This window comes from Cavia porcellus, unplaced genomic scaffold, assembly GCF_034190915.1.
Source record: "Cavia porcellus strain 051 isolate PalLab524CR breed Dunkin Hartley unplaced genomic scaffold, mCavPor4.1 scaffold_13, whole genome shotgun sequence".
Taxonomy (NCBI): Eukaryota; Metazoa; Chordata; class Mammalia; order Rodentia; family Caviidae; genus Cavia; species Cavia porcellus.
Genome location: NW_026947496.1, coordinates 36366183 through 36381477, shown reverse-complemented (window position 1 = coordinate 36381477; position 15295 = coordinate 36366183). Strand labels below are relative to the sequence as shown.

Below are 15295 nucleotides of genomic sequence, written 5' to 3'. Positions count from 1 at the left end.
TTTACAGTGTCCAACTACTTATTATAACAATCACTCTGTTCTCCCTACTTTTATCCTACGTACAAAAGAAACCAATTAGGGAAGTGGACCGTATATTCTGTTTTATATCAGTGAAAATAAAATCCAGATACATCTTCTGGAAGGCTTACATATTGTGAACATTAACTAAGATCTAAGGTTTCAACTCTGTTAGTATAGAAAGCTGAAATTCTATCTTCGAAAAAATAGAATTAGCTCGACTATTAGTTCTCTTTCCAATTTAATAATCCATAAATTTTATAGGTTAAAGGCACTGTGCTTGGCACTAAATATAATTTAATAAAACAATGGAGATTTATCCAGACTTTAGCGCTTCAAGAGCTGGAGTGTGGACCTTAGAAGGACGTCTGCATGTATTCATGAAGAGAAGCTGGTGCAGATTTCACCCAGAATTAGGCCCAAATAGCTATAACATAAGCAAAGTATGTAAACACAGAGAGGATCACAGAAGTAGGAAAAGAAAGCTGCCCGTAAGGCAGGAAGATAGATGTATTTTAAAGAACAAGCAGGATTTTATCAGGTAGGAAGACTGCAGGAAAGACAAACCAGAAGAACAAAGGCACCAGGAAACACAAGACAATCCTACGTGGTGGGAATCACCTATGATCCAAACAGTAAGGGGAAAGAAAAAAAAGTACTTAAATTGCAAGATCTTTACAAAGAGCTCAGATTAGCATAATGGACTTTAATTTCCTTCTTAATTCTATGCTTTATAATAATTTATCTCATTCCAAATGTAGATTGTCAGATAAATCAGAAAACTCCACAAGCATGAAAATCAAAAGGAATAAAATGCTCAGTTTACAATATAATCAGTAGTCACTAGATAGTCTAGCATCAGTGCTAGGAACTAAACAATTTAAATGGATACCTAGTCATATTTCAATACTTTACATAACTTACGTAGAATAAAGTCAGGAATACTAGTTTTTAGTATTTGACATCAGTCTTTTTATAAAAGACTGGTAAAAAAGACCAACAATTAGAATATTATTCAATATAATATGGAAAGTAAAAAGCCTAGCTTAACTAAAAATGCTATCCTGGTCCTAGCCACCGCAGAAATATCAGAAACTGCAGAGAAAATGCTACATATTAAATTAACTGATATTTAAGAAAAATATTTTTCACAACCAAATTTGTCACAGTAAGTTGAACAAAAAGAATACTCCATAAAATCATCAAATAAAATAAATTTAAGTAGGGTTATAAAATATATGTTCTTCTACAAACTATTATAATATTTATAATGTTATTTTACATGAACTACTAAAGTATACACACACAACTGATTTCACAAAATAACCAAAAAAGTTCCACAGTATAAAGAATAAATCAAGGATTTGATATTAAAGACCTAGGTCTCCATGTGAACAGCCACTGCTAGAACTATTTGCTTGAAGTCATATTGAGTATTATAAGTACAGTACTTCATCTCTATTAGTTTCTCACTTCCTTGTGTGTGCAATGAATATGAGAACAATAACTGCAAATTCCTTCATTATGACAAATGAGATTATGAATGTTAAAGTACCTTGTAAACCAAAAAGTGCCATACAATAGACTATGAAATTGAGTATTTTCTCACCCCCAGAGGCACCCCCATTTCTTCTCTTTCCTTTATTCTCTCACAGTCTGACCGATCAGCAAATCCACCATATACTAACAGTGCATTCTTGACAGCCCAGCTGTTTCTTACAGTTGGAGGCTCCCACCCATTCTTCAGCAAGCACCTTCCAACTGCTCTTTCACTTCCACTTTACGTAAGTCTCAAATTGACAAAAGCATAAACATAATCTTTAAAACACCTAAACCAAATTGGTGCCACATCCCTATTCCAATGCTCTCACTCCCCCTGCCCCTCCTTGATACTAGCAAAAAATCTCAACTCTTAACTATGGCTTGGAAGACCATTTGAGACCTGGCCCAAGACTGTATCTCTTGCCACTGACTACTTCACTCATGCTACTTAAATACTCTGCATGTGCACCTCTGTCCTTAGTACCTTGCATTTCTAAGCTCCTCTCTGTAGAAAGTTCAAGAATACACAGTATGACATATTCTTTCACTTGTTTCCAACTTATTCAAATCTCACCACCTTGAAAAACCTTCCCAAAAATTCTCTTTGTAAAAGGATAAGTCTTCTGCTCAACATTGTCTACTCTCCTCCTTAGCCCTTTCCATTCTCAGATTACATAACTTATGACTTGCTTACTTTTCCACTAGAATAAAAGCATCACAGGCAAGAACTTTGTCTCTTTTTCTTTCCAGCTGTATTCCAGTTCTGTGTACCCACTAGAGGCTGAATTAAAATTCTCCATACTGCAGAGTAAAACCATTTTCATGCCCCCTTAGTTCATGTAGTGTGCTTTCCACAGAAAAGAGCAGAGTGCTCATAAACAACCTCAGTGTCACAAGTAGAAAGACACATTTGAATGACTTTGAATGACTTCATCCCACCTTGGAATTGGAAGTAGACTCCAAGAAACAAAGTCTGTTGCCAAATCCTTCCGCTGCCAAACATAGTTTCTGTTGTTCTTTGTGGATAGTTGCGGTACACTGCAGGACCACTTCATCATCCTGCAAAGGGGGACAAATAGAGAAGAAAAAGTGAGATTTAATATAACTAGTCTAAAGCAAATCTAGAAGAACGTGCTTTTAGAATGTCTTTAAATATCGAGCATTTTAAAAAACTGAATCAAAAAAGAACAACTGTCCAATAGGTGACTGGGGAAGATACTACAGAATCAATTCCTAAAGTATCTTATATTTGCAAAAAAAAATAACTGGGGCTGCATTTGAAATGATCGGTGGGTTTCTCACTGTAATCACTAATACCTTCCCTGGAGGCAACTTGCTTAGATAACCAAAGTACAGGATTTTCATATTAGCAGTCTTACACAAAACATAAAAATTACCAAGAAATATTCTGATGCATTCCAAAGACATAAAGGACCATCAAGAAATGGATAAAGTCTAATAGCAGGCACACTTGTCATTCCAAAACTAACACAGTATAGCAGGACAATAAATGAACTTCTCAGTTCAAACTGACTATAAAAGTCATCTTAGGTGAACCACATATTGTATTTGAGATTATCTTGGGCTCTTAAAAATTTATAAGGAGACCTCTGAAATACAACACTGGTTTTCAATCAATTAATGAAGCAGGATTACAGGAAAAACTACACAGGAGAAAAAGCAATAAACAGAAGTGAGTACAAGCAAAAAGATCAAAATCTAGATGCCTAGCTAGGCTCTACCATAAATAGGTCATGTGATCTTAAGCAACACTCTGAATCTCTAAGGCAATGAAGAGACATAAAATACACAATAACTGACACTCAAATAATACTAAATAGGCACTAAATAAACTGTAGCAAAGTATCTCATTTTACCAGGTTCTAAATGGAAAATCCCCAAAAAGTCTGTTTGTATTTGACATTTCAATATCAAAGATACAGACGGAATCATAACAAGAGAAGTTAAATAAACATACTGATCAATCCTTTTAAGTAGAGTTAAAGTGAAAAGGAATGCACAATTCTGTCCTGGAAATGTTCCATCAAAGTAAAATAACAGAGGAAAGGTGAGAGATGTGATAAATTTTCAAAAGCAGAAAAAAAGGTTTTTTTTTTTTTAGTTAACCTTAAAGAAAATACCATTATAGGTACAAAAGTACAACTCTAGTTTGCCTTTCAAACTTATGTAACACTATGCATTTATCTTTATATCTTATAAGGTCACAGCCACACTTAACACCTAGTTTATAGCACCAGCCACAACCATTTTATCAACCACCTTCTAACTTTCCCTCCAGGCCCTTGTTAATTTTCAGTGAACACTTATTTTATTTAAAAAGTCATCTGTTAAGGAAAATTGTCTCATTTTCATACAAGTACTTATGAATATAAATTCATGTATACCATGCTTATAATAAAAATTCATGAAACACCTTATGTCTGCAAGATCAAAGATATGTGGTGCTCTTGAAATATGTATTAGCAGGAGAAAAAACTAAAAATTGTGCTGATTTCCTCATGCCTAACCAAGTCCCCACAGATTTTTGCTATCTTGTCTCATTTGCCTTTTGGAACTAGTTTTAATATATAAATGACACTCTTGAGCAAAAGATTTTTTGGATACTGGACATTATCTAAATGCCATTTAGTAAATAATTACTTTAATGTATCACTAAAAGACAGCTTAGGGAACAGTTTTCTTGAAAAAGTTCTGAAAGACAAGATGGCATACCATAATTACCAAAAATAAGGGGTTTACCTGCACTGGCACTAATTTATTTAATCCTCACTGCACTCAAATGATACAATGACTACTCAACACACATATGGATGAGGAACATGAGGCATGAATTAACTTCTTACTCACAGAGCACTTATCATACAAAATCTAGGAACTATGTCATTGAATCTAATTTAGCTGAATATAAAAGTCACAGGGTCTACACTGCTGAGACTGAATTGATTTTCCTGGGTTTGTTATCTGTAGAAGTGCTGCTCGATCATTAATATGCATCCTACTGCTCCTGGATCTTGCTAAAGAATACATTCTGGTTCTCTATGTTTTGAGTGGGACATTGGCTACATTTCTAACAAACGCTGAAGGACAAGAGCCATAATTCTAGGATGTAGAGATCTTGGGGGACAGGAATAGTCTCTGTTAGGCATTTGACAACTACCATTCACAGCTGTATATTAAAATCAGAAATCAGAACTTGTAAAGGTTTAGGTAAATGCCTTCAAAAACCTCATTTATTCAAAGATGAGCTCTGTTTACAAGAATCAGGTCAGAGGTGAAGAAGGTGGGACCAAAAAGGGTATGGTTTTGTTCCTGGTTCTCCACCTCTCAGTCTGCTTCTGGATCACCATAATATGAGCAGCTTTCCTCAAACTGTGGTTTGAATTCAATGAATTTTGAGCCAAAATAAACTTTACTTACTTTAAATTACAGATATTTTGTTCCATTGATGAGAAAACTAATGTAGAAAGTTACTACAGAAAGTGGGGTCATTGATATGAGTATACTTGACAATGGCAATGTGGTTTAGATGCCTTTGGAAGTTGTTTGCAGGAAGAGTTTGGAAAAGTTAGGAGAGGAGGGCTACAGAAGCTGTACTGCTATATGCAGAGCTTAATAGGTAATTATGGTTAAAACTCAGAAAAACCAGATGCTGACAGGAATGTAGACAGAAAAGGCATGGCTCAAGAAATATCAGTTAGTAAAAGGACTCCACTTCCTTTTGCTAGAGTCCATGCATGTTACATTACAGCAGAGAATTTCCCTATTTTGTCCGGATCCTAAAATTTTGTGAAACACTAAATTTAAATATTGTAGACTAATCAGGGGGAGTAAATTTCAAGACACCCCAATTTCAAGGCAGCCCATTGTCAAGGCTATGGCATATGTACTGCTGCCTGCTCTTAACCAGATCTACAGTAAAAATTTGCAGCAAAAAAACAGATATGAAAACTCTGCAGTAACAACAGAAAGAGTCTCCAAAGTTGCAGGCAAGAGAACATGGTTACTAAAAAGATTAACATTATAAAGAACCCAAATATCTTACATCCAAACAACAGGAAAGATCTCAGGAATTAGCCAAACTCCACCCTTTCTAGGTTCAAAGGGTAAGCAACTTGGAAAGAGCTTTGAGAAGAGAGCCCCAGAGAGCCAGCTTACTCAGGGTTACCTAGAAAAGTATTTTCCCACTGTTCAGTCATCCAGGCTTCAGAGGCCACTGCAGCCATGATCCAAGGGAGACTGGTTACTTAACTGCTCCTTTGGATAACCTTTGTGCTATCCTTGGTGCTGATTTTTCAGGCACATAGAATGAAGATCATAGATAGCAGCTTTCGTCTAGATTTCAGAAAAAGGCCAGGAAGGCTGGATAAAATGTGTAACCGGGTCACAATCCCTTCGAGTAGCCCCTGGGAAGTTGATTCTTAAAGCTGTAAGAGTGAAGCTGAACGTACAGCAGAGACCCCAGGAAGTTGGATATGCTAGGAATATAGAATTCCTGCTGAGGAAAGCCACAGCCAGTGAACACAACCAGCCTATGAGAGAGGTCATGTGGGCTGAATCCAGTAAGGCTATTGGGGCAGGTCTTCCCAAAACGGTTAATATTCACATCTGGCCACAATTTACTTCACTGCTTGACATGACAGGATTTAATATTTACTCAAAAGAGTTTTCAGTCTTGCTTAGTCTGATTCTTTTCTATCCCCCATTCATCCCTTTTGAAATAGGAATGTTTACCTTTTATCATTTTTTAAGAAATACTTTATTTTTTAGAGGGACTCACAGCTAGGACATTGTCTTGATTCCCAGAAAATAATTTGGACTTGGACTTTTCAGCAATGCTAAAATTCCTAAGACTGTCAACTCTTAGACATGAATTGAATGCATTTGAATGAGATGGACATGGGCATTTTGAGGACTAAGAGCAAATATTATGATTTAAGTCTAAAAATGTCCCACAAAACTCTCGTCTGTTTTGAAAACAAGGCAGGTCTCTATGAAGAGGCAGGTCATTGGAAGTGTGAGCTGGATGGGTATATTTTTGTCCTTGACCCCTTCCATCTACATCTATCTGATTCTTGACCCCTAAGATATGAGCAGCCTTCTCCCATGAGGCCTTTTAGCATGTATTTCCTGGGATAGAGTCAGCTGACCCTGGACTGAACCCACTAAAACTTTGAGCCAAAATAAGTTTCTCCTCTTTTAAATTGTGATTGTTGGGTATTTTACCCCAGTGACAGGAAAGTTGTTTAATACAGAGCTCATGTAGAGATGCCTATCAATATGGGGAAGTGCCCTACACATAAGAAGAGAAATAAATAAGTTTTGTTTCTATGTAATCAACTCACTTATACTCACTTTAATCCTGCACATTAGCACTATATGACAGAGTGGCCACAAACACAACACTATGTTTTTTGGAGCTCTGTTACACCCCCATGGAGACAGATTTTCAATCATGATTTGACTGCAAATAACACATACTATATTTTATTTTATATTCTAGTAAGTTCAGAGTTGCTTTTTGACAGAAAATAAGACATACAAACACCTGATGGACCAACGTAAATACAGACCTAAAACACAAAATCACATGCCAGTTCCCTTTCATTAGTCCATCTCTTACCTCAAATCTGACTCTACAACATCCCTGCAGTTGGAGAGCATGCAGATATTGCATTGCTAGGTTATGGTAAGTAACTCAAGTTTTTCTATTTATTTTACTCTATTCTATCTGTAATAATCCTGATTATGGTTCACACATATACAGTGTGTGCTTTATATAATTATGTACACATGTGTGAAAATTTGCATATTCATAAATACATTCTAGTTTCTATCTTTAAAAGTAAAGATTAACACTGTCCAACATCAATGAGATCCAGAAGATTAGCAATGCCCAGTTAAGAGAAGGACAAAAATTCATTTGAAGCAAGTCACAAACCCTTTCCTGATTAGTTTTGAATACCCAGTTCATGACATACAGCCTTCTAATTCACAATTCTCATTCTTACATCTGGTAGTATACACAAATGGTATAACTGAGGCTAAAAGGCACTACATAACTATTACTTTCCTACCTTAGCCCATAAAAACTAAAAGTACCCCCAAAGTGTTCACCCTTTATTATGGTTTGTAGAGTTCTTGCCCTGTGTAACACATTTAGATTTGATTCACAAAAAATCAAAATACATAGACAAAATGCTACAAAATGGATTCAACTTATTATATTTCATATCTTTAAATCTTAAAATCCATTAACTATAACTACCATGATAATAAGGTTAAGTAACCTGCTGTTCCTAAAATTACTTCACCCTATACCAGACTTGCAATATTGTAAAACAAACTTGAAAAAGTGAATTTACTAATACTTATACAAATTCTAAATACAGAATACAACAAAGTAATTGTAAAATTACTTTTAAAAATAAAAACCTTCAAATAATGAAATAGCTTCATTTTAATAAGGGTGACATCAGCTTACATTCATCCAGGTCTATTTATTCTGTTCCATCAATACATCTGATGTCACCTCAATCCAATCTATAATCATTTTTCATTTGCTTCTCTGAAATCCAAACACTGTAATTCCCTTCCAGTGGTGTCTTTACACTGAGATCACACAAACCCCTGACTCTGTTCTGGTTCAGAACCTTTTACTGGTTTCTCCTTGTTTAAAAGGAAAAAAAAAAAAAAACAGTATCCATCATCCCTCAGGGCCTTGCAATGCTAGTGCCAGATCAACAATTCCTGCAGCCACCCTTACTTTCTTCCTAAACTCTGAACTTTTATATTTACTAGTAAATCTCATTTCCCTCCTCTAATTAATGCGTATTCGCCTTGCAAAACCTACTGAGGCATCCTTTCCAGGAATGAGCTCCCCCTGTCCACCGGGTTATATGAATTTCAGTGTGTGCACCTGTGTGTGCGCATGTACTCATGCACTGGTGTAGTACTATATTCTTTTTTTTCCATTTCTGAAGCTGGTTTCACATATTCATTTGTACAATTCATCAATGTCCAATTATTTAACTGAGCTTATTACTACTTAGAATTATAGTATCAATATTTAGCATAATGTCAGAGATAACAGAGGGCCTCAAAAGTAATAGTTGAATTGATAAATAAAAGAACAGTGGCCAAAATTTGTAATAACTTAACATTGCTAAATTAATACATCCTCTTATTGGATTTCTCCCTTCAGATACTGCAGTTCAAGAACCAAGTTCAACATGATCCCTCTCACTGGGGAAGGAATCCTGCCTTCTACAAACCACCATAACCATACCAGGGACTGGTCAAATCAAATATTTTAGCTGCAATGTAGACAAACACAGGCCTTGGCAAAGAAAAAGAGTAAGACATTTGTCTAAGAACCTCAAATTTGTCTAGAAAACTCTGGCTGATAACAGCCAATATAAATAAAACAGAAAACCTTTGAAAATCAAATAGTCTAAGAGACTACAGATAAAGATAAGCAGAAAGCAGATTAGAGAGAAAGCCAAACCATTGGTGACCAGAACATCTATATGCTGGATCAGAGGTGGCAATAGTGGGAGAGAAGCAGATCAGGGAGATGAAACTGAAGGATGCATTACTGAGAGTGAGTTTGTGTCTGAGTGTAGTAATTTTAAGCAAAGCTACCTTGACTGTGACTCACACTCCTGTTAGATCACATAGACCTGGAAAGCCATGTCCAGACCCACTCTATCAGTCTCTATTGATCTTGAATCCTTTTTATTGATTTTTCCCCTTTTTCTGCCCTTATCTGATATTATATAACTCTTAGCTGTTCAAGCCTCTCCCATTAGACTACAAGTTCTATAAAGAGAAGGACTTTGTCCCGCTGATGGGTTTCACCATGGCCTAAAGAACACCAGCTCATTGGAAGCACTCAGTCAAGAAATATCTGTTGAGTGAATGGATAAATAAATGATCTATAATCGAGTTCCATCCACACAATGGGTGGCACTTACAGTATTTTATGTCTTTCTATTATACAAATAAGAATCAAGAACACTCAATTACTTCAGTACTAACATCTTGACACTTTTTAGTTAGTCAAGGATGAGCCCAAGTATTTAATTCAGCATCTCCCACTGCATTTCCATATTAACTACCCAACTGATACTTACTAAGGAATATACTTTATAAACTGTGGGAATGTCATGTACAGAAAGGAACTACTTTTTCCAATTGCATAGACCACATTCTGCCCCTCCCTACATGTCACCATGGTACAAGGCCTCATCAAAAAACACAATAGAAATTTAATTTTTTAATTCATTATGATAAAAGACACTATCATTTATCCCCTGAAAATACTCTCCATTGCTTTAAACATATGTATCCTATTATTCTTGCCACTTTCTGAAACAGTTTTGGAAATCTTTCATAAATATCTTTAGTCGCATTGTCATGGCTGCCTCTTTGTCCTGAAACAATTCAAAATGTTTACCTTTTGTGATCACTTTGACTTTGGGAAAGAGCTAGAAGCTGCATGGTGCCATATCCAGTGAATAAGATGGAGGAAGACACAGTATAATATTTCTATAAATCTGAATTTCTGTTGGATATTAGCTGGCAGTAGAATACATTGTACGTTTTGATCACACTATATAGACTTCCACTGCTTCTTAAAGGCATAAATGCATTCAAAGTAAAGAAGAATATTCTGGGGGAATTAATGCCTTTAAGAAGCATTGACCATACTACTTCAATGACCCCTAGTATTAGCAGCTTTCTGAAGAGTAGAGACAAGATCCATCTTGACCACAAGTATGTATCTCCATTGCCTAACAATGTGTGTGACAAGCATAATGCACTAAATGATTGCAGACCCAAATCTATTTATGAATGTTCATAAATGCACACTGCATGCTGCAGATGGAGTGTCCTTTTAGAATTGTCAAGGTAAGATCCTATTTCACTTCCAATTAATTCCAGTATTGTATGACCCCAATAAGTGATTTCATGGTTTCACTTGCAATATTGGAGGAAAATTATGAAGCCTGTCTATGATAGCTGTGACATATTTTAAATGTACCTTAACTATCCATAGCATCAATACAAAATTCAACTGAATCATAGGGAAAAAAGTAATGCATTTCTTTATTTTTCTCATATTTCTACATACACATAATAAGGCTTTGATTGCAATATTCTTTGTAGACACAACCCAGGCAAATCAATCATACAGAGCTTAAAGCTCAAGAATGCTTTTTCTGGCTATTACAAAATCCTTAGATCATGCCAAGTACTTTCCTTAAACTCTCACTATACTCATCTTCCAAAAGGTTTACCCAAGTTTAGACTTTCTTTAATTGGTTTTCTCCTGGCTTATATCATGAGAATTTTTTCCAGGGTTAGCTATCATTCAAATAGCTCCCATTATATATCCTACCCTGTCACTACCTGTCCTGCATGTCAAATGAAATGCCACAGAAATTAAAAAATGGAAATAAATGCTTCATTTGAAACCTAAAGTAATCATAAAATCATCTACATTAGACTATTTGATGTAGTAAATGTTCAGAAAACATAGGTTGGGTTGATTTCTTTTCATTAAATTTTTTCATGCATTGTCTTTGACGTTGAAACTTTTTAGAATAGAGGTCTAATATTTATAGGGAGAAAGCCCAGAACTAGAGTGCTGTATCTAACGCAATTTTAGATGAGTAACTAAGACAGTATTTTGGTAATAAAAACTGTCAAGTCTAGTGTTATACCATAGAAAATAATTCTCCGATGATATTAACAGCTTCTTTAAAATATTCACTCATCACTTAATAGATATTTGCTTAGAACACAATATGTGGTAAGAAATGTTCTAAATGCCAGAGATAATTGTTGAATGAATCAAAGATCTATAAGCTCATTAAGCTTACCTGCTGGAAATGGAAGAGAGTCAATAAACAAAAACAAAACAAGTATACAGTTATGTTAGAAGATACAAAGTTATATGAAAAAAAACAAAAACAGAGGGCCTAAAATGCAATGGACTGGAAGATGAAGACTTTAAGACAGAACAGGGATCACTGAACCGTGGTCTTGAGCAAGGACCCAAACAGTCCCATGACAATGGAAGAACATCGCAGGGAGAGGAAAGGCTGATGGGAGGCCCTCAGGCCTAACATGTGCTCTCAGCACACTTGAGAACAGAAAGAAGCTGGGGTATTACTCACGGGTACAGTAGAGGCCTAAGTATGCCTAACAGCCCAAGTTCAACTCAGCCCCAGAAGGAAAAACAAAAAGGAAAGAACCTTATGGCTGGAGCAGAATAAGCCAGAGGGGAGGATGATTCTTTATGAGGTGAGGCTGGCAATGGTGGAACAGACAATGAAAGGCTCTGAGGTCAGCGTTTAAACTGTTTCACTTCTTAAGAGAAGAGGAAGCTCATTGGGCTACATGTTGGATACAAGAACACGGTTACCTACTGGGGTTACTGCAACCATTTGGGAGTGGAAGATATGGTGCTTCAGAACAGGCTGGAACATTGGAGATGCAGAGAAATCACATTCTTTATATATTTTGCCTTTATCAAGTTCCTATTATGCTGCAAGTGCTATGAAGCGTGCTTACCACATTTTCTCATTGATTCCATCACTGATTTGGGCTTTAGAGGCATATGGCTGAATAAAATATTATCTATACTATTTCTTCTTATAGTGCTTAACAGCAAACAGTTGAGATAATTACAAAGAGAAGAGAGGGTAACATTTTTGGACTTTCATTTAGTATTTATTTAAAATATACAAGCAGTCTAGGAGCTTGGCAACCTCAGTAGAGCATGAAGCTCTTAAAATATACAAGTGGTCCTCAGTTAGAGGACACATTAATACAGGACCATAGAAACGTCCTGTCTTCAAATAATCTTTGAGAAAATAATGATGGTTTATGATTGTTCCATGACCTCTTCCAAATTTTGGTCCAAACATTAAAAATTCTCAAACGCTATGGATTTATTATTTAAAAACATAAAGTAATAAAACTAAACTTTATTTGGTGTACTATGATTTATAACACTTGAAACGCAATGAATTAAGAGTTTTCTTTGTAAATCATTTATGAAGGGTAGTCCCAGAGCTTCTTCCTTTCATGTGACTCTGTGTGTACTGACATCTTCTCTTCCTCTTGATAAACCATCACACTCTTCTATGTTTGGTTCAGCTTCTGCCATCTTCACTTTTGTGCTGTCAACACAATAAAATGTCTCTGAAAGTTCCTTTCCTGGGAAGTTTTTCCACCATTCCGCTTCCTCTGGGACATCTTCACGCTCCTGGTCCTAATCACTCTTCTCGTTTACTCTGACAAGTTCACTATCAGTTCATCCTCTGGTTGTACATACAGAGTCTTTCCCAGGGTGGGAAAATTCCCACACATTACACAGCCTCCACTGTACATCCTGATTTTCTTTCTGCATCATCCTGTCTGTACAACAAAAACTCCATTTTCAGTGTCTTAGTCACTAGACACAATATCCACAACACCCACAATTTAAAGGAAGAAAGGTTGTTTGGGCTCACGGTTATTAGAGAGTTTAGTTCATAGTTGGCTGGCTCCAAAGCAAGCAGGGCATGGGAGAAGTGCCCACCTCTGCCCTACAGATGCAACCTCCTAAGAGCATGGTCAGCTCTGAACTCTAGTAAATTAATCCACCATGAGAATAGCACCCCATGATCCAACTGATTTCCAAAAGCCCCACTTCTGAACTCATGAGCCTTTCAGGACTCATTCTAGATCTAAATCATAATATCCAATATAATCACTTTTCATTTCTTGAATATATTTCATCTGCTTCCCAACCGCCAATAATCTATTCTTTTAAATTTCCCTTGCATTAATTACCAAGACACAGGGAGGGAACCCAACCACATGTTTTGCCATCTGTACATAAACTGAATAACAGGTACACAGTAACCAATCACCAACAGCCTTGAAAAGGAATGCACTGACTTCTTACTGATTATGAAGTGTATGTGGTTTGATAATGGTCAATATTTTAAGTAAAGTAATACTAAAGAATCTTGGACAGGTAAATCTAATCTCCTTGATCATATTGTTATTCTCAGTGATATGATTTCGTCTGGACTACATGTCTGCCGAGTGTGACTAGAGTGTGACTGCCTAGTCTTCCATTTTCCACCACAGATGAACTGAATGCCTCCAATATTATGGTTTCATGGTTCTATGCAAAAGACAAAAGGAAGAGAATTCTAACCCTAAGCAAATTCAAAAGTTAGAATTAAGTAGACTCTTACATGTTTACATATATGTCTATTTCTGGCTTTGTTTTTAATAGAAGTAGAGAATATTCCACTGCTAACCTTACTTATTAATGCTGAATATATGGGCTAATGCAAAGTGACAGAAATGGTTTTTATACCATAAAATAACAAAGCTACAGAAGTAATGTCTTGCTCTGTGCTGATAACTCTTATGTGAAAGTTTATATAAAAAATGCCATGTGAGAGATTGTGGGCTGTGAGGCCAACAGTCACAAGCGGCCTGTGAAATATCAGCAAAAGAAGAACTAGATAGAAACACTCAAGCACCAGACACTATCGGAACAGGGGACCTCCTAACATCCAGCAAACAGAGATGACAGCTGCTAAAGCAGAAAGCAGGAAGCAGAATGCTGTCTGTGACTATATAAACATTTCATCAATGCCTTTCTAGTACCATTTAGGAGAAATAAACAACCCTATTAGAAAGAAAAGTTCCATCTTCATCTTCATATAGGAAATCAAAAAATGTATCAGCATTGTGCAAATTTACTATACCAATAAATTCAAAGTACAGTCCTATGGTACGTAACAGTTCATCTTCAACGCTCAGATTCCAAGACTGACTCTCAGGCCTTCACAGACCATCAGCAACGTGGACAGAAGAGTTTTAGCTTCATGCCAACAAAGACTCAGCAAAATCAAAGACTAATATATCTATGGAGCTCTTAAATTTCATTCTTAAGTATCACAAAAATACAAAAGACATAATCAAGCCTTCATCTTACAAATCACTGATAAATAACTATATCATTTTTAATAAGTCTAGTCTTCTCCTTGGAATCTGACATGCCCAAAATTAAATACTGCTCTAATTTTTTGTTTTTTTAAGAGAATAAAACAAAACAGAACAGAACAAAGCAGATCATAACAAAATAATGCAAGCAACACAGGATTTAAAAAGAAGACAACAGGAAATCAACAGTGACTACCACAATGTTTCCTGTTGTCCATATCTTCACACACAATGAATTCAAATAAAACGAAACAGTATAAAACCAATCAAAACAAAGAATGAAAGCATTACAGGCCTTTAAAACCAGACAATAGGAAAATCAACAATGGTTATCATAACGTATATTGTTTTCTTCAAAATAGCTGTCCATACCTTCACACATATTGAAATCAAATAATAGAAAACAGACTAAAACCAATCAAAACAAAAAATAAAAGCATTACTGAACTTCAAAACAAGACAACAGAAAATCAGCAATGGCTACCATATGTCTCATTTTCTTAAAAGTAGCTGTTCATACCATACCATCAACACGTAATAAAATCAATCCTTGTAAATTCTTTAGGAGCAGTTCCAGGCATGTACAAGCCTATACATGTACATCTATCCTTTCTATATTAGAGGGAAAGACAAAACAAAACAAAATATAAGAAAAACAAAAAACAAAAGACAAATAAATGACAACAACAAAGAGCCC

General features: G+C 35.8%; 1 protein-coding gene across 6 annotated transcripts in view; it reads right to left on the bottom strand.

The window, feature by feature from the left end:
* Positions 1 to 15295, bottom strand: part of Ryr2 (ryanodine receptor 2) — a 659796-nt gene that overhangs the window by 431044 nt on the left and 213457 nt on the right. The window contains exon 2 of one of the 6 annotated variants that reach the window (XM_063260107.1): positions 2500 to 2619. The exons of the other annotated variants lie outside the window; for them this stretch is intronic. Within the exon in view, the coding sequence (XP_063116177.1) occupies positions 2500 to 2619 (120 nt within the window). The remainder of the gene's footprint in view (positions 1 to 2499; positions 2620 to 15295) is intronic. 6 annotated transcript variants of the gene reach the window in all.